At 41.2% G+C, this 19,006-nt stretch overlaps 1 protein-coding gene across 8 annotated transcripts in view; it reads left to right on the top strand.

Annotated features, from left to right (window-relative positions):
* Positions 1-19,006, top strand: part of CREBBP (CREB binding protein) — a 676,455-nt gene that overhangs the window by 411,218 nt on the left and 246,231 nt on the right. For 5 of the 8 annotated variants that reach the window (XM_033962544.1, XM_033962542.1, XM_033962548.1 and 2 more), the window contains one exon: positions 17,304-17,405. The exons of the other annotated variants lie outside the window; for them this stretch is intronic. In XM_033962544.1, the coding sequence (XP_033818435.1) occupies positions 17,304-17,405 (102 nt within the window). The remainder of the gene's footprint in view (positions 1-17,303; positions 17,406-19,006) is intronic. 8 annotated transcript variants of the gene reach the window in all.

Raw genomic sequence — 19,006 nt, 5'->3', positions numbered from 1 at the left:
TGACCCAGGAGCCAGAGTATTTCTCTGAAACATTTGTGAAATGAGTTTCAAAGCCAGCGTTCTTCCCAGTCAGATGGATCTTTAGATGGAGGGCTAAAAGGGGAATTCAAGATAGACAAGACCATAGTGGAAAAATTAAATTAATTCTTTGCTTTAGTATTTACCAAGGAAGTTGTAAGAGAGATATTTGTTTATACAAAAGGGCCAGGTATTTTATTTTCAAACATTTTTATTGGTGACAACAGTACAATAAGACAGAACCAGTAGAGTTAACTGAAAGATAATACAGATCATCCATAATCACAAAGTGCACTTCAGCACCATTTTCATATATAAACAACCCCCTCCTCCCACTGCCCATTTTTACATTAATCTCAAGAGTTGACAACATTAAAGGAGTGTACTACTGGTAAGAAAGAAGTAGTGTTGGTTCTCACAACTTGGGCCAGGTATTTTTAAAGGGACAGGACAAAAGTAAAACCATATAACAAATACAATTTAATAAAATTAGTATAAAATTAATGCATTAAAATCAATCCAAGATCAGCTATTAACAAATCAATCCATAAAAACCTCAACATGTTCATTTTCACTAGCATCCGTCTCAGAGGTAAAAATACAAAGCATACAATCTATTAAAAAGAGCTAGACAATAAGTCAAGTACTACAGTTATAAAGTTTGTTTATTTTTAAAATATATATTCAGTCTATATCTAGACTGTTTCCATATAAAACATACATAACATAAAATCAACATTACAAAAAAGCTGAGTATTCATGACATTTCTTGCTCATTATACAATGAAAGAGCATAAGACACTCTTACTACCCAGTAGTCAAACAACAAAATTGAATGTCACACTTAATGTCATGAGTACCAGAGCCCAAAATTTTATCAATATTTATTAAATGGACCTCAAAATCCACAGGATATTGCTCCCAAAAGTACCAAGACTTGAAAAAGGGAGACTTTCGGATTATCACTGGTCTGCTCTGGATAAGCAATTAACTAGGGAGAAAACCCCCAAAAGGGGGAAAAAAACCTCCCTAGGCTTCTAATAACCGGGCTGAATTTAAACCAAAAAATGCTCAGGAATACCTGCCATTAAGGAGAGTGGTATCAGGAGGTGAGTTGAAAAAACCAGGGAAACAGCTTATAAACATCATTTTACCAATACAGATATAAGGCAGCCAATGGATGCAAAAGTATACACTTAGCTTAACTGCAGTCTTCACGTTGCTGTCTTATGTAGCATACTACATGGCTCTCCAACCATAGTCCAAGTCAGTGGTGTGAGTTTCTAGCCGCGGTTCTTGGCAGGAAATATAAAAAAACCGCTGTCCATTACTGACAACCTGGGTTCTCACACTTTCAACAAGTGAATCCTTGTTTTGCTATAGGTGTTGCTGCGTCAGGAAAAAACTGACCTCTCTGCTAACAACTGCAACCGGAAGGAAAGGGGCAAGGCTAGAAAAAGGCTGATCAATTGACGTCATCCAAGTAAAAAAGTTTCAAAGAAGTTTCAGAAAACCAAAACATCAGAGAGTACCAGGATATACTCCAGAAAAAGATATATAACAATATCATCAGTGCTAACTTTTTGATGTTTCTTTCATTTTGGTATTTTTATTTATTTTATCTTAATTAAAAATTTCTTGCTCACTTCCATCTATTTTACCTGAACAAATAGAAATCTTTCCTTACATGAAAGCAGATACAAACGGCTGCATTTTCAATAGTTTTGTGTTTGTTTTTTTTAATTATTTCAATCTGTCAGCACATAGGCCAAAATTACCCCCATCAATGCGCTCTACTTTTTAACACCTGCTAATCTCAGCATACTGCACTATAGTCGATGTTTCAAGTAACATGGCACTTTCTGAACGCAGTGCTCTACCGGGACAGTATAACATCAGCAATTGCTTATAAAATAAAGGTATTGGATGATAAAGTGTTTGAACAATTGAGATTACTTTATATTGGACTCTCTGTGCTGCTGGTAAATCTTTAAATCTTAACCAACCGGGTTTTGGTCCTACTGTTAAGAAAAAATACACCATTGCTACAAGTGATACTTGAGCCAATTCTATTAGAAACCATATTGCAAGACCATATACATAAAAAAAAAAACCATGGGATACCATGTAGGGAAACAAATCAGTCCCTTCAAATTAGTCAATCCCAAATAATGGGGTCCATTTTAGCACACGCTAAATGCTAACGCATCCATTATATTCTATGGATGTGTTAGCGTTTAGCGCGTGTTAATATTTAGCGTGCGCTAAAACGGCTAGATCGCCTTAGTAAAAGGACCCCATATCAAATTTATTTCTGACCGATCATATATAGAGCTATAATAATGAGATGAAAGAACTTTTTTAATATACAGTTGTGCTCATAAGTTTACATGCTACTGGCAGAATTTGTCTAAGATGGGTACCATTTGTAGAAAATGTTTGTGATCAGATACAACACATTTCTTTATATATTTTATATGTTCAAATTAACCATTATGCATTACAGAATAGTACAATCATAAAACAAACCATAGCAATAAAGGAAATAATAAAACATTCCTCTTCAAAAATTTGAATACTTTTATTTCTTAATATTTATTGCCCCCTTTTGCATCAATGACAGCTTGCGGTCTTTTCTGATAGTTTCTCATGTGGTAAAGCTGCCCATTCTTTCGGGCAAAAAGCCTCCATATCCTGTAAATTCTTTGGTTGTCTAGCATAAGCTACATTTGAGTTCTCCCTAAAGTTGCTCAATAATTTTGAGGACAGGAGACTGTGATGGCCACTCCAGAACCTTCACTGTTTTCTTCTGCAACCACTGAAGGTTTGACCTGGCTTTATGTTTTAAATCAGTGGTTCCCAACCCTGTCCTTGTGGACCTCCAGGCCAATTGGGCTTTCAGGCTAGCCCTAATAAATATGCATATGAGAGATTTTCATATAATGGAAGTGACCGGCATGCAAATCTGCTCCATGCATATTCATTAGGGCTATCCTGAAAATCCGATTGGCCTGGGGGTCCTCTAGGACAGGGTTGGGAACCACTGTTTTAGATCATTGTTATATTGGAAAGTCCAAGTGTGCTCCTGGTTGATGAATACACATTCTCCTCCAGTATTTTCTGATAAAATGCTGCATTCATCCTGCCATCAATTTTGATTAAATGCCCTGTGCTGCTGTAGCTCATTCCTCCTCCCCCAAACAGCAGAGATCCATCTCTATATGTCTCTTCATAGGCCTTGTTGACTTCTCTCCAAACATAACATTTATGGTTGTGACCATAAAGTTCAATTTTGGTCTCATCTCTCCAAATTATTTTCTTCCAGAAGTTTTGAAGCTCCTCTAGATGATTTTTGAAGTATTGTAAGCGAGTTGTTATGGTATTGAAGCAGCAATTGTTTTTTTTTCTGGCAATTCTATCATGAATCCTATTTTTATACAAGTATCTCCTTATTGTGCATCCCTTCAAAGTTTCCTGGCAGTTGTCTGAAATCTTTCTGACCATGGCTTGGTGTTAACAAGAGTCCATAATTTTCCACTTCTTAATTAGAGATTGAACAGTACAGATTGGCATTTTCAAATCTTTGTATATCTTTTTATATCCTCTTCCTGACTTCCTGCTCACAGATCCTTTGACAGTTCTTTTGCTTTCCCCATGCTTCAGTAACCAGCAAGATCAGTGCAGCCCTGGATGAAATGCACAGGTTTCTCAAGAGCTAAGAAGCTCATTGACTATTTATACACATATGCTAATTACAGTCAAGGCATAGGTATGGATTCTTACCCTTCACTGCCATCTCAGCCTGTGTATGTCAACATGTCCGTATTATCAGCCCAAATATTCAAGGGCATGTAATCTTTTGTCAGAGTAATATGTATGAGTTCAGTTATTATGATTACTAAAGGACACATACACCTGACCATATTTTCCATAAACGGTATATATCATACAAATTCTGACATGTATATAAACTTCATGAGCACAACTGTATCTTAACCTTAAACCAATGAGTAATGCATAAAGGGGCTAGAATAACTACATTTCTAGTGCAATAGATTTATTATTCTAGACAGGGTATTCTCCCCATGCTCACGAGCTATGCAGAAGGAATCCATTCCAGGTTTTCAACTCTTCCTCCTCCTCCAGAGGCCTCTTGTTGCCCCTTCAGCTTTTCCTTGTGCATGCAAGCCAGAAGGTTGCTTTCTGATCTGCTCTGTATATTTCTTTATTATTGTCTGTTCCTTTTGAGGCTTTTGTGGCTATCGGTGCACCAGAGTTACCCTAGTGCCTGCATGGATAAGAAGCAGACTTGGTCTGCAGCCAGCAGGTTAATTCTTTGGGGACCTCTTTGGCAAGCCTGCAGAAAACTTGTGGAGTTCTGGGTCCATATCCCTTATAGCTTAGATCGCCTATTGAATTGCAGGGGGTGATCACAGGCTGCTAGGCATTTGCAAGGTGCTCAGTTGGGGCTCTTTAGGGTGCCGGCTGCGATTTCACCTTCCCCCCTTTGCATGCGCAGTTCTGTGGGGGTTGAGGATCAGTCCGAATTGGGTCTAACTGGCAGCCCGAAGATCTCATCATTTGGAGAACTGGCTGGCTGAGGTAGAGATTCATCTCCCAGATCCAGCTATTGCTTAGAATTGAGGCAGGCTGCAACACTTTCAATGAGAAAGGCTATTGCAGCTTATGAGCAAATTCAGAGGTGGCTGGAGGATCCTGAAAAACCTATTTTTGAAAGTTTATGTCACATTCTCTAGGGTCCCCAACTCTAAAATCCTGTTTTCTGAGGGTTTTTTAAAAAACTTTTAGTAAAGTCATTTTTTAGCCACTTGTTTGGCCCAAAAAGCTGCGTGGTGGCCATCTTGGATTTCCCAATATTGTTTTGCAAAGTTCTACAGATCCTTCAAATCATCTCGTTTTGCCTCAAAACTGGTAGGGATGGAGTCCTCAGGTTCTTTTACCTTTAATTCATCCCAGATTTGTGCTGATTGGACCCTGGAAGAGCGCCCTTGTGCCACATGTCATACACCACATGAAAAGGGGGGGGGGGGGTTGAGGGCATTGGGCTTAGCCTTCCCTTTGGTTTCAAGGGCTGAGGAACTTTTGGTGGCCTATCTACCAGGAGAAAATCCCTCCCAAAGCCCTGGAACAGCAGCATACCTAAGTTTAAGAGCATGGAAGCTACAGACCCCAGGAGACCTAAGGGGGACTCTGTGCAGCCTAGTAAAGCCTTGTCTTCTGAATTTGTTAATTTGATGTGGAGAGCATATTTGGATAGCTGGGGTTCTAATGTGAGGTTTGACAGCGAGCCAGTGGTCACGCAAGTGGGCTTTGGCTCCCAGGACGCATCAGTGTCTTTGGCAGAGGCTGATCAGGATCCTGTGGACCTTTCTGACAAGAACTTGGAAATTGAGGGATCAGTCTGTATATCCTTACTGTCACAGAGCAAGTCTTCCCTGCTGGGAGATATGGGGTCGCAAACAGAAGCAAGAATGCAGGAAGCTTGACCAAGGGGAAGATCCCACAGATTGGTAGCTGTTCAAGGGTAAGATCCCACAGATCTGCAGCTGTTCAAGCTTTCAGTGCTATTAGAGCTCATTACTAACTCCCTGTGGGAGTTAGATTCCCAGCAGACCCCTTCCACTCAGTGTTCTATTCTGAGTGGATTGAGAGCGCAGCTTATATCTTTTCCCTGGCATTCTGATATGAGTGTTTTAGTCATGGAGCACTGGGATGCTCTTGATGGCTCTTTAAAGGTAGCCAAAACAATGACTAGACTGTGTCTTATGGCACAGGAGTGACAACAGATGTTCACTCAATCTAAGGTGGATTTCTTGGTAGCTCAGGTATCCGAGCGCATGTCCCTGCCAAGTGAGGGAGGCATAGTATTAAAGAATATACAGGATTGCAGAATGTATATGGTCCTAAAAAGGCAGTTTGAAGCTTTGGCCTTAGGGTTCAAAGTAGCTGCAGCATCCTCTTTTATAGCACGCGATAGTCATACCAAGATGCGTCTGCTCACCCTGCAGAGGGGTGAGCCTTTGCCCCAGCTGATGCTCTCTATAACATTAGAGTCATGAGCAAAATTTCTGCTTATTTGATTTCTACGCACTGAATGCTCTGCATCAGGCAGTGGGCAGGAGAGTCCACCTACTCTCTGCAGATTCCCTTTCAAAGGATAGATGTTGTTTAGAAAGAGTGTGGATGATTTGATGGCTAGTGTTGCAGATTGCCGACCAAAATTTCTGCTCGACAGCAGATCTTGATCGTCTAGGTTCTGAATAGTCTAATTTTCATAATTCTAGGCGCTTTTGACAGTACTCAGGAGAAGCCTCGTCTTGGAGATCCTTTCAGTGATGAAGACAGATTTATAGGACCTAAGTGAAGCCAAACCTCTGATTCTTATCTCACATCAACCTCCAAGAAAACACAGTGACACCAGAGCTGAAGTCTTCCTCCTGAGGATTGAAGGAATGCTTTCTGCGTATGTTGATGTCTGGGCGCAGAGCTCTTTAGAATGCTGGGTGCTGGTGATCATTTGGAGAGTATACAAATTAGAGTTTGCCCATCCCTTAACAGACTGGTTTGTGGACTTCTCAATGAGGTGTCCAGAAAAGTCATGCAGATTCTTAGCAACAGTACAGATACTTGTAGAAATTCAGGCCATAGAGCCAGTGTCGCCAGAAGACTCAGGCAGATACTCCATATATTTCATAGTACCCAAGAAAGGTTCAGAAGTTTGGAGACCCATTCTGGATCTCACACACATTGAGGCCCTAAGGTTTCCACGCTTTCACATGGAAACCATGTGGTCAATCATTGCGGTGGTAGCTCCAGGGCACGCAGACAGAAGCTTTGCATTCAGAAATGATAGCCAAGCCAGCTCTGTCTATGTGGCCCTACCTCAAAGTACTAGGCTCCATGGCAGCCACTTATAGATGTGGTCTCTTGGGTGAAGGCTCACAAATGTCCTCTCCAGAATGCACTAATGTCTTGGTGGTCTCCACAAATGGACTCCCTTCAAATGGCTCTCCCGTGAACTATGGAATTCTTTTGCAGTATCAGTTTGTGGTTCCATCCACAGTTGTTATTACAGGGTTTGCCCCTCAGAATAACTTTGTGGGTGATTCTCATAACAGATGCCAGCTTGTTCAGCTGGGGAGGCCATTGCAACGGACACTCAATCCAGGGTCAGTGTTTGGCCTCCCAGAGAAAGTGGTCCATAAATAAACTGGAATTTCTGGGATGAATGCTGGCTGTGGCCTAACCCTCAGTAAGCCCACAATGGAGAAAAATGATAACCACAACACAAGCTTATTTGAGCATGTAGTCTTCACTGAATTTTTTACTCTAGTAAGGTCAGACAGCAGAAATAGCCATGTATGTTGCAAACTTTGTCCGCCGGCTTCTAAGCAGACCTACGGCTGTGCAATCAATGCTACAGCAAATCTTAAGAAGTACCTGCAAAACATCTACCTGGTTGCGCATAATAAACTGTCTTCGTTGAAGAGATCAGCAAGTTGTTCGTCAGATTCATCAGAATCCCCACTAAAGACACAGCAAACTTTGGCTGCTTCATGGAGCAGTAACGGGGGCATCATTGTGTCATAGAAAAGGATCAATGATCTCATCCCGAATTTTGTTATTGGGGAAATGTATATCTTCTCAGTGGTCAAGTCACCAGAATTCATTCAGTTGATAACTGGTCTTCAGCCATGCAAAACCATATTGACTTGTAAGGCGTTTATTGGCACGTTGAGGACCAATATTGTAAAATGACAGATGACCTTCAGAATAAACTGTCACTTGTAACTGAAGTCTGCACAACAGCTGACATATGGACCTCCTACAACAGAAGCATTTATGGAGTTACCGTACACTGGATTGAGATCAGCACATTCGAAAAAAAGTCTGCAGCACTGGCATGTTTACGTTTGCAAGGATGACATACTTTTGATCTGATTGCATCCACACTTGAGAAGATCCATTCCAGATTTCATGTCACTGATAAAAGTTCTTTGTACAGTTATTGACAACGGATCAACTTTGTTAAGGTGTTAACAGAAACAATGGTCGTACAACCAACACAAGTTGTGTCCTCGTAGATTGACAGTGAAGAGATGACCTTCATAAACATTGCAGACATCCTAGACAACCAAACAGATTGCAGAAGCAACAGATTATTCACTTCTCTCACCATCATTGTAGTACCCACACAATGAACTTGATTGCTGTGTCTGTTTCAGAATGAGCCAATGAAGATGCAAATTACAAGAAGTTAAGTCATAGAACCTTGGCGAAATACAGTGCCCTCTGGAACAAGTACAGTAAAAGTCAACAGGTAGCTGAAATAGTGTACAAAACTTCGGGAACCACACTTGCTGTACCAAATGTTACTGGATGGAATTCATACTATTATGCTGTTGCAAAGTATATTTTATTGTGGAGAAATCTGAAACTGTGCTCAATGACATCTGCGAGAAGTTTTCCCTAACAGCTTTCCACTCAAATTAAATTGCTTTCATGGCAGAGTACATTAAAATGATGAAACTGATTGCAATGGCACTGGACACAATGCAAGCTGAAGACCAGTGTTTCATTGGTGTTACGCAAATTTCTTCCCTGTGTGTACATCTTACTTCCATCAGGCCTTTGCTAAAATATACCAGCCCACTTGTTGATGCTGTAATGAATGGTCCCCTTGAAGCTAAGGATGATTTGATAGTAGCAAGTGTTTCACATCCACAATTCAAACAAGCTGCACTGGATCCAGCCAGATGTTGCTAGAGCTCGTGACAAATACTTGCTGATTCAGGCAATGCAGGCTCAGGCTGACGCTACAAACACAACTCCTAATGCAGCACCATCTTCCAGTGAAGGCACCAGCTTCTTCTGCTTCTATGAATCAAATAAAGTGGACAATGCTGTGCATGTGATATATTCAGTCTCCAGAACCACCCAACTATGAAGGAAGTGTTTATTCTGAAGAATATGTGCCTTCCATCAAGTGCACCAGTGGAGAGACTCTTCAGCATCAATGGACACATTCTTACACTACGCAGGAACAGTTTAACTGACAAGCATTTTGAAATGCTTTTAATGCTCAGAGCCAATAATAAACATTTGAAAATAAAGTACTCATTATTGTAATGTTCATATTGTTCATATATTTATAATTAATAAAATAACTACCGTATTTTTCCATGTATAGGCTCTAGTGGGTGCAGCTTGCTTAAATTTGCTTAAATAGGGTGGCCTATACATGGAGCAATACTTCATCCCCCCCCTTAAATATCTCCCTCGCCAGTAATCCTCCTGGACAGCTGCACCTGCCTTCTCCAAACACTCTGTGCAGGGCAGGAGCGATGTTTGCGATCTCAAGCCTCACCCTGCGCCCTTCCTGATTGGCTGCCATTGCGAGAATTGACGGCAGCCAATCAGGAAGGGTGCACAGCGTGTTTGGAGGAGGCAGGCGCAGCCGTCCAGGAGGATTACCAGCGAGGGAGATATTTAAGGAGGGGGGATGATGTTTTGCTCCATGTATAGGCCACCCCATTTAAGCAAGCTGACCCACTAAGGCCTATACATGGGGAAATACAGTAGTTATTTTATTAGTAACTAATAAAGTAGCTATTTACATTTAGTGAAGAGTAACTGAAATCAGTAACTACTTTTTTTTTTTTTACAGTAACTAGCACAGCACTGATTCAAAAGGTAAGATTACCAGTGTTCATTCCAGGGTCAAAAAAAGATACTAGATTCTGAGGAAGCTGAATGTGAGGAGAGTCCTCCTATGTTATCTAGACTGGTGTCTAAGATTACCATTTCAAGATGGATATGGATGGCCCTCTTGTTAGCATATATTGCCTGTGGCAAAGAATTGCTGGTCTCATTAAAAGCACATTCCACAAAAAGCATGGCTGCTTCGTGGGTGGAAGCTTAGATGATTTTACCCAGGGAGATTTGTAGGGCAGCGACCTGGTCCACTCTGCATATGTTCTCCAAGTTCTACAAAGTGGACGTTGCAGCACAGGAGAACACTGAGTCCTCAGTGTTACAAGCTAGTGCAGAGGTCTTGCCCTAGATTTCTGGGACTGCTTTTGAATATCCCTAGAATGACATACCTATTGCACTAGAAAAAGAGATTGTTTTTACCTTGCTAATATCTTTTCTAGTAGATGGGTGTATTATTCTGGAACCCCACCCTGTTAATTCTGCCTGCCTACTGAAGTTCGTGTCAAAACTGAGATTTTGATGTCAGACCTTAAGGGTATGTTTGAACTCCACAAATGTTTCTGATTGGTTTGGTTATTTCTATGTTTCAGTTATTAAATTAAAATGTTTAACTTGCTATACTTTCAGGACAGAACAGATTTGTAGTTTAGGAAGTCTCCTTGCACCCCTCCTTCTTATGTGTTCCTATAGGCAGGGCTATCACTGACTTTGGTACATACTGAAGGGGGCAGCAGAGCCTTCTAGAGAAGGAGGAGGAATTGAAAACCTGGAATGGATTTCTTCTGCGTGGCTTATGATGGTGGGGAGAATACCCTACTATCCAGATTGACACACATATCTACTAGAAAAGATATTACCAAGGTAAGAACCTAATCTCTCTCTTTCTGATATGAATATTCTAACTAAAATGCCAAACTTAAATAAAATCATTAAGGACTGAATGCTATATATGGTGCGTTAAAATTCAGAGCTGATAACCCCCCCACACACACTTAACTACTGTTCTATAAATTGTGTTTAGGTGTGGTTTCTAGAATAGTGTTTATGCGCCAGAGCCATGCTTAACTTTAGGTGCATCCATTTGCATCAGTGGAAACGTGCAGAGCCTCGTGCCTAAAGTTGGTGCAATGCCCCTTATTCTATAAATACACATATAAATTTGTAGAATATCCCCAATCCCACGACCCTCCCATATTTGTGTCCCCTTTTTGGTGCTGCACGTACAATTTAGGCATGGATCCCTTGTACATAAATATAAATTAAATCCAGTTAATGCTGGTAATTGCTTGTTAAGCCAATTATCAGTGTTAATTGGCTCATTATTCAGTTAAATTTGATATGCACCAATTTGTGCACACAACTTTGCGTGTGCATCTCAAAGCACCATATATAGAATTAAGGGAAGATGGGCTGAGCAAATTGAGTGTAGTGCATTTTTAAAGGTAAAGGGCTCCCAGCATCAATATTGACTTTCTAACCTGCTTACCAGTAAATTCAGCCTACAGTATTAGGGAGATACTAAAGTACAAAAAGGGCAGTCAATCTTTTTCAAATTTTATTTAAAGAAGCTGTAAAGTGTTTTACTCGCAATTATTATGGTAAAGATGCTCTATTCAAACATTCACTGTCAATATTAAAGAAAAAAATGTATAACATTGTGGCCATCTTTAAAGAGAGAATTCCCACACTGAATTGATAGAAGATTGAGAAGCAACCTAAAGTCAGTGCAAATGCTGTAGACTTACAGATGAGTAAAAGAGGACTTCTGCCACATTCCTATGTTTTGTTTTAACATATGTAGACATCCATAATTGGCTCCAACTTAATACAGTTTCTAAAAGAGTAAAAGGCAAACCAGCTCAAATGTCCTACTTATAATACAATGAGAAAAATGTTCCAAAATAAGCTACGGTATTTTATATACTGTATTTTCAGTATGCAAATACAAGGAAGCAGATGAAAATTTACTATTAATTTTTCAAGAATTTTAATCTTGAATGTTTATATGCCATACAAATTATATTTTTTAAAATATTAATTCAAAAATATATATTTTGTAAAAAAGAAGTTATAATGTTTGATTGAATAAAGCATATTTTTCATTATGGTAATTGAGTATAATATTTTATAGTTTTTTTTGTGTTTGGTTATCTCCCTAATGCTGTTGGCTGAATTTACTGATTGGTAGTTAAAATTTTGGAAGTGATGTCTAGAAAATGACATGAGGACACATTTTTCCCCATCCCTGCAGGAACTCAATTTCCCTGTCTCGTCCCCATTAGTTTTGTCCCTGTCCCATTCCTGTAAGCTCTGCTTTAACTGTATAAGCCTCAAACACTTATGATTTTAAAGTGTTTTGAGGCTTGTGCAGATGAGCTGGGAGGAAAAGAACTTGCCGGGATGGGAGAATGAGTTCCCACGGGGACAAGGAAAAATTTGTCCCCTTTCATTCTCTAGTGATGTCAACAGCTCTTTGGTTTTAAAACCACTGCTGCATTCATAACTTTGCTTAGTCTATTTGTTTTATTTAAGTTTGACTTTTCTGTTTGACACTGTTTTTTCATATATGAATGTTTTTTCTAGTCCCCATTTCTATTACTCATTTTTTAGCTTTGTTTGGTCTGTCAGACAAAATTTGGTCTTTATAATTTGGGATTGATTGACTGATTTGAAGGTACTAGTTTCTCTTCCTTCAAGACATTCCCTCTTTTTCCTATATTTAGTCTTCCAGTATGGTTTTTTTTAATTTAATAAGCTCAAATGTCCCTTGTAACAATGGTATTTTTTTCTTAATTAGAATAATGGGACCAAAGACCAGTTGGTTAAGATGTAGTGTATGACACTTCCATATCAACTAAAGGTATAACATTTTCTTATATTTATTTTTGAGATTATTATGTTCTTTCAACCACCCCCTTGTTTTATTTATTTATTTATTTTAAATTATTATATTTATCTTTTATTTTATAGATTGTACATTTTGTATTTTTTTCAAAACATGGCCATATTGATAAACCGATCTGAACCGTGGTAACCTACCCCCCCCCACCCCAAGAAAAAGGTTGACTCGAATATAAATCGAAATTTTGGTATGTGAATGTCATTTATCAAGGACCATGCCATAAATATTCAGTAATTTTTCAGCTGAAGCTGTTTCGAGTCCAAAAAAGTTGAAGGAGAGCTGACAAATATCTTCCTACTTGGGGCCACAGCACTAACCAACGTTTCTGGCCTCAGTCACACATGCTGAAAACCAAAAAATACCCTCTTCAAATACAATCCCACAAAGTAAAAAATACTATTGTACACAAACGAAACCCTAATATCCCAGACTCTGCACACAGTACACTACAAGAGAAACAGAAAGAAGTGCATTTCTTCCTGAACAGTCCAAAATATAAAAACAGATGTAAATTTTCAAAGCTGACACATTCCAGTCATTAAATTGAAAATAACATTTTCCCTACCCTTTGTTATCTGACAATTTTATTTCTCTGATCATCTTGTTCCATCTGTTCTCTTAACTCTTGTTTCCAAGGCCTCCTTATGCATTTGCTGTTACTTTTTTTCCCTTCACTTTTTGTACAACATCCATCTTGGCACTGATTTTCATATTTAGTTTTCTTCCATTTTTCTGTCTCCATCTCAAATCTATCTATCTTTCCAACTCTTCCCCTCTCCTCCATCCATGTGTACCATCTCTTCTCTCCCAATTCACTCAGTCCATTTATTTATTTAAAAAAATTATCATCTGCCTATATTGAGGCGGCATTACAGTAATAACATGCACAGAATATGACAAACAGGACTTTTACAAACATGTTGGGTTACAGGTGAATAATCGCATTTTAAATAGATCTTTACAGTACAGTTTTTAAAACCAGCATTCACAGTTTCAACTTTATTGAAATGTTTCCCTCCATACATGTTATGAAGACACAGATATATTGAAAAACCAATGTATGTGAACCTAAATAATAGCTATGAAGACACAGATATATTACATGTGCCACCATATCTTCCCTCTTTCTCCATACATGTGCATCGTCTCTTCCCTCCTCTTCCACTTCCCTTCATCCATGTGCCACTATCTCCTTCTCCCCTCTATTCATGTGCCACAGAAAGTAGATGAACAGGGACACATGAATAAAGGGGAGAAGGAGATAGTGGCACATGGATGAAGGGATCTCTCCCTTCTTCTTCCCTCCCTCGCTCCCCCAGTTCCACCAAATACTCTCTCCCCACCTGGTTCCGAAGCCCACCTCACCACAAAAACTGCAAGGTCACCAACGTGGCAGCAATCCTCTTGAGCGGCCTCCTCTGCACGGTTCCTTTGCTTCAGTCTGATTAAGCGGAAGCAGGAAGTTGCTTCAGAGGGGGGTGGACCACAGCAAAAGAACAGTACAGAGGAGGCCACCAACAGTGCTGGAGAACACTGGCTTAGGTACTTATATCCTCTACCATCCATTTCCCCCTGCCCCAGACCGACATTGCATTTGTAGTTCTGGTGCTCAGGAAGTGGACACCAATGCATTGTGTAGAGCTGATGAGGGGGTCTTGAGTGTCTGCACATGCTCAAGGTTTGCTGGACTACCTTAAGAAGCCCAAAGAGGGCAGGAACCAGCAAGCCTTGAGTACGTTCAGGCACTGAAGGCCCTTTTCCAGCCCAACACAGAGCATTAACATTGGCTTCCTGAGCATTAGAACTGTAGTGCGATATTGGTCTGGGGCAGGGGATTGTAGGTAGTGGAGGATAGGAGTGCTGGTCTTCAGTTGGGGTGGGGGGAGGAGATAGCAGAGCCATTCATTGGAGGGGGTGAAGGATATAGTTCCTGTCTTTGGGGCAGGGTGGAGGATAGCAGTGCCGGCCATCAGATGTGTGTGTGACAGATAACAGCATTGGTAATCGGGAGGGAGGAAAAAAGCACCATCTTTAGAAGGAGGCTCAAATATAAACCAATGCCTCCATTTTTAATTTTAGTTTATATTCGAGTATATATAGCACAAAAGGGTCCATGAATTAGGTGATCAATCCGTGCTCACGAATCACTTTCAGAAGGATGTCAATCACATCTTTCAGCTCCTACTTCTTCACCAGTGATGTATAGCTCCCTCTTCAGTTTTTCCTTCTGCAAGTGAACCAAGAAGGAGTGCTCTGATCTGATCTGTGGTTTTTATTATTTTTAGGTCTTTTTACTTGATTTTTGTGAGACTTTGGTGCTAGAAGACCCCATATTTGGGGCTACTCTGCCTGGAAGAGAACGCAGTCTCTGTGAGGATGGACTGCAACTTGCAGGGCAACCCTTGGTTGTACCTGATTAGCCAGCTTGCTTTGTGTTACTTGAGGCTCGGGATCTATTCCCCTGGGAGTTTGCTCAACTTCTGATTTATTAGATTCTTGAGCTCAGGCTGCGGGACCCATGTGTGAATCAATCACAAACTAAGACCCTGAAATAATCACAGTCGGTGATGCACTGCAAAGAGGAAAACGATCTCAGAAACCTGTTCAGTAAAATAGGAACTCAAATTATGAGACTTACTAGTTCCAGATTTCAATAATCAATCCTCAAAAACCTTTTAATGTATTCATTAAACCAATTCAGTGTAATAATATTCAGTAAATATCCAATGTAATAATGCTCAATAAATATCCTTGAATATGATGTGACTAACACTTTCTTCATTCACAATATAAATAAAACTTATAATTTAAATCATTAACAATGTGAAAAATTGATTCAAAATCACACTTTTTTTTGATGCCACCCCAAGCACAATGGGACCCGTTTCACGGGTCAAGCCAGCTTCTTTAGAAATCACAATTATAAAAGCTACATCTAAATCTTTAAAACAACAAAATGAATAGTGTCAAACATTTCACCACATGCAACATTGACAACATCTATAATAATAAAACCCTAGAGCGCGCATGCGCTGTTGAAAGTTCGTGATTCCTGGTGCCATGAGGTGTGCTTCTGTGCCAGTCCTCACGGTGCCTGCGCTAGCTGGAGGCGCATGCGGTGGCTGGAGGCGCATGAGCGTGCAGCTTTGTCAATGGTGGTCGGCTTAGAGGACCGGCAGGAGAGTGGCGGTTGCGGTGGCAGGAGAGTGTCCGACAGAGGGCTCCGTTTTGAAGTTGTGGCTCTCATTGAACTGCCAGTTGGCCAGCTCCCTTGCCGGAGTTATTTTTCAGTTTACAGGTGCCGCCGCGGCTCCTCTCACAAGCCGCACCTGCGTCAGAGAACACTACCGATGCAGGGGATCGTTAGAGGAGCCACCGCAGCACGTTTAAACTTAAAAATAACTCTGGCAAGGGAGCCGGCCAGTCCGCGGGAAGTGTAGGGGTGGATGGAGAAATCCTGCTGCTGCACAGGGAAATGGAGGGAGAGGGAATGCTGTGGCTGCTGCACAGGGAAGTGGGGGGGAGGGAAAAAATGCTTCTGCACAGGGAAATGGAGGGGGAGGGAATGCTGCTTCGGCTTCTGCACAGGGAAGTGGGGGGAAGGGAATGCTGTTTCAGCTTCTGCACAGGGAAGTAGGGAGAGAGACAGAAAGAAAGGAAGAAAGACACAGGAGCAGGGAGAGAGATAGAAAGACAGACAGACAAAGGGTGCCAGGGAGTGAGACAGACAGAAAGACAGCGGGAGGGAGAGAGACAGAAAGAAAGGCAGACATATATTCTAGCACCCGTTAATGTAACGGGCTTAAAGACTAGTACAATATAAACTCATTTGTTATAATCACACTGGTAACAAGAGTGCAGCAGTCCAGAAACTTAACGGTGGTTTCTGAGCTACCAAAAGTGTCACACATTCACAATAAATACTATCATTCGTTTCATTCATTCACTGGCTATAAACTCTGAACATGTGCCAAAATGTAATAGTGAATCAAACTACACCTGACATTAATGCTGCTAACTCATTCAAAATTTCTCAAAAAAAGACACCTGTATATATTACCCATTGTAAAATGTCAAACATTTCTTCAGTACATGACTTGAGAATTAGAGTCAGAAGTAAACTATAGTGCTGGTTCAACATTTAATAGTTAACAATTTGCAGTGCAATAGGGATGGTATACTGAACCAAGGGTCTTTCATCTTCTCCCGCAAGTCCATTGCAGGAGATACTGATAACAAATTTCAGCACCTCCTCCTCCTCTCTGCTGCCCCCAGTCAGTTATTTCTTCTGTAAGCGAGCCTAGAGGAGTAAGTTTGATCTGCTCTGTTTCTTTTTTGTTTTTTTTTTTGTGGTGTTTGTGCGGGACTTCATGTTCCAGTAAAACTCCAGTGACTGCCAGTGAGAGGAGCAGACTTCAGTCTGCAGCAGACAGATGGATCCTGTGGGGACCTGCTCAGCCAGCCTGCTTAAACTGTGGAGCTTGGGGATTTCTCCTACTATTTTCTCATTCCTTGACTCGATCAGGAGTGTTGGCACAGGCTGTACAGACACCAATTGTGTTTCTTCGGCGCACATATGTTATATGTTGCATTTTTCTCTTTCCTCCCCCCCCCCCCTTCTTGCGGCGGTTGGATCCTGGTCCCGGAGGTTGAGGCTCAGTCCTGCAAGTGACCCAGCTGGCAGCCAAAGATTCAGAAGAGGCAGCTCAGAGTTCTTCTCCAGTTTCCAGATACCTTTAGAGGACCTGGGGTAGGCACAGGACAGTTTGGGGGGGGGATATGAATTTACTGTTTTTGTGGTTATATTTTAATGTAGCCTTGTTTCCCCACCCCAAAAATTCTAAAATCACTGGTTTTGATAGTCCTCCATTGGAGTTACAGCCATTTTTTTCAAGCCATCTTGGAGTTTTCTGATTTGAATTCTAATGTTCTCAAACTTTCTTAAAAAGCTTTGTTTTTTATTCTAACCACCAGGGATGGAGACCTCAGGTTCCAATGTCATGAATTCATGTGAAGTTTGCTCTGGTTGGGCACTGGAAGAGTGCCCTGCAACTGCATATTCCGCTGTGAAAGATGGGGAGGTGGGAACCTTGGGTTTTAGCCTCTGACCATCTCATTAAGGCTGCCAAGGGATTGTTGGGATGGTTGGGGGATGATTTTAGCCTCTCAAAGTGCAGCATCAGTGCCTGGTAAGGACACTGATGACCCCAAACTGAAAAAGTGCTCTAACCCTCCTCTTGAAAGGGTTCTTGGTCCTCTATGACCTTTATGCCTGACTTTGTGAACTTGCTCTGGCAAGTCTATATGCAGTGCTCGCTCTTCTGGGTCAGCTGGAGATCGATTGGCCACGCAGCCTTCCCATAGTCCTGTATCTGTTCCTCTGAGAAGACCTGTGTCTACCTGGACTCTGAAACTTGGTTGAATGGAGTCATTGAAGATGATGATCTGGAAGCTTTTCCTCATTCCCGGAGTGAAGCCTCAGTTAAGGACGATGCATTTCTATGTGAGGTAGATCAGGTAATAAGTGCTGCTGTGGACCAGGGCGAGTACCCCTCTGTTCGCAGGCTTTTGAAGTCTGATGCCCTGACGTACCTTCTTATTGAGTCTCTGAAGGAGATCAAAATTGATCCTCCTTAGCCTACTACCCAATGTTCTCTGCTTTGCGCAATCCACTCTCAGCCTACTGCCTTTCTGTGGCATTTGGACATAAAAATTCTAATTTCTGAGCACTGGAAGAACCCTGAGGACTCCCTTAAGGTGGCAAAAGCAATGTCCAAGTTATATCCTATGGATTCCAGCATATGTTTGCTGTGCCTAAAGTGGACTTTTTGGTGGCTCAGGTAACGAAACACATGTCTCTGCACAGCAAGGGGAGGCATGATGCACAAGGATCAACAGGATCGTAGGCTGGACTTGTTGAGGCCTTGACTCTGGCAGTTAAGTCTGCGGTGGCAGCCTCCTTTGTTGCCTGAGGATGCAATTCTAAGTTACGTAATGGAGGAACAACTTCAGAGCCACCGTCCCAATTATTGCTGGTAGAAGTGGAATATGTGGTTTGCTCTGTATGATCTGCCTCGGGTAGTAGGCAAGGTCTCTGCTTATTCTGGGGACTCCACGTCCAAAGCCACTCTTAGCAGGCTTCCTTTCAGGGTCAATGTGCTGTTTAGCCAGGGATTGGATGATCTTATAGCTAGTGTCCAGGACCACTGTCTGAAATCTTTTCCAGACAGCAGGCCTCGCTGTGAAAGAGCAAACCTGTGGGTTCTTTTAAGTCTCACACCATTCACACCTGCTCTCTGGATCCTCATTCCAGAGATCCTTTCAGAGCCCACAACAGAGGCTCACCATGAA

The sequence above is a fragment of the Geotrypetes seraphini genome, chromosome 11 (genome assembly GCF_902459505.1).
Source record: "Geotrypetes seraphini chromosome 11, aGeoSer1.1, whole genome shotgun sequence".
NCBI lineage: Eukaryota > Metazoa > Chordata > Amphibia > Gymnophiona > Dermophiidae > Geotrypetes > Geotrypetes seraphini.
This window is presented reverse-complemented; position numbering and strand designations above follow the sequence as displayed.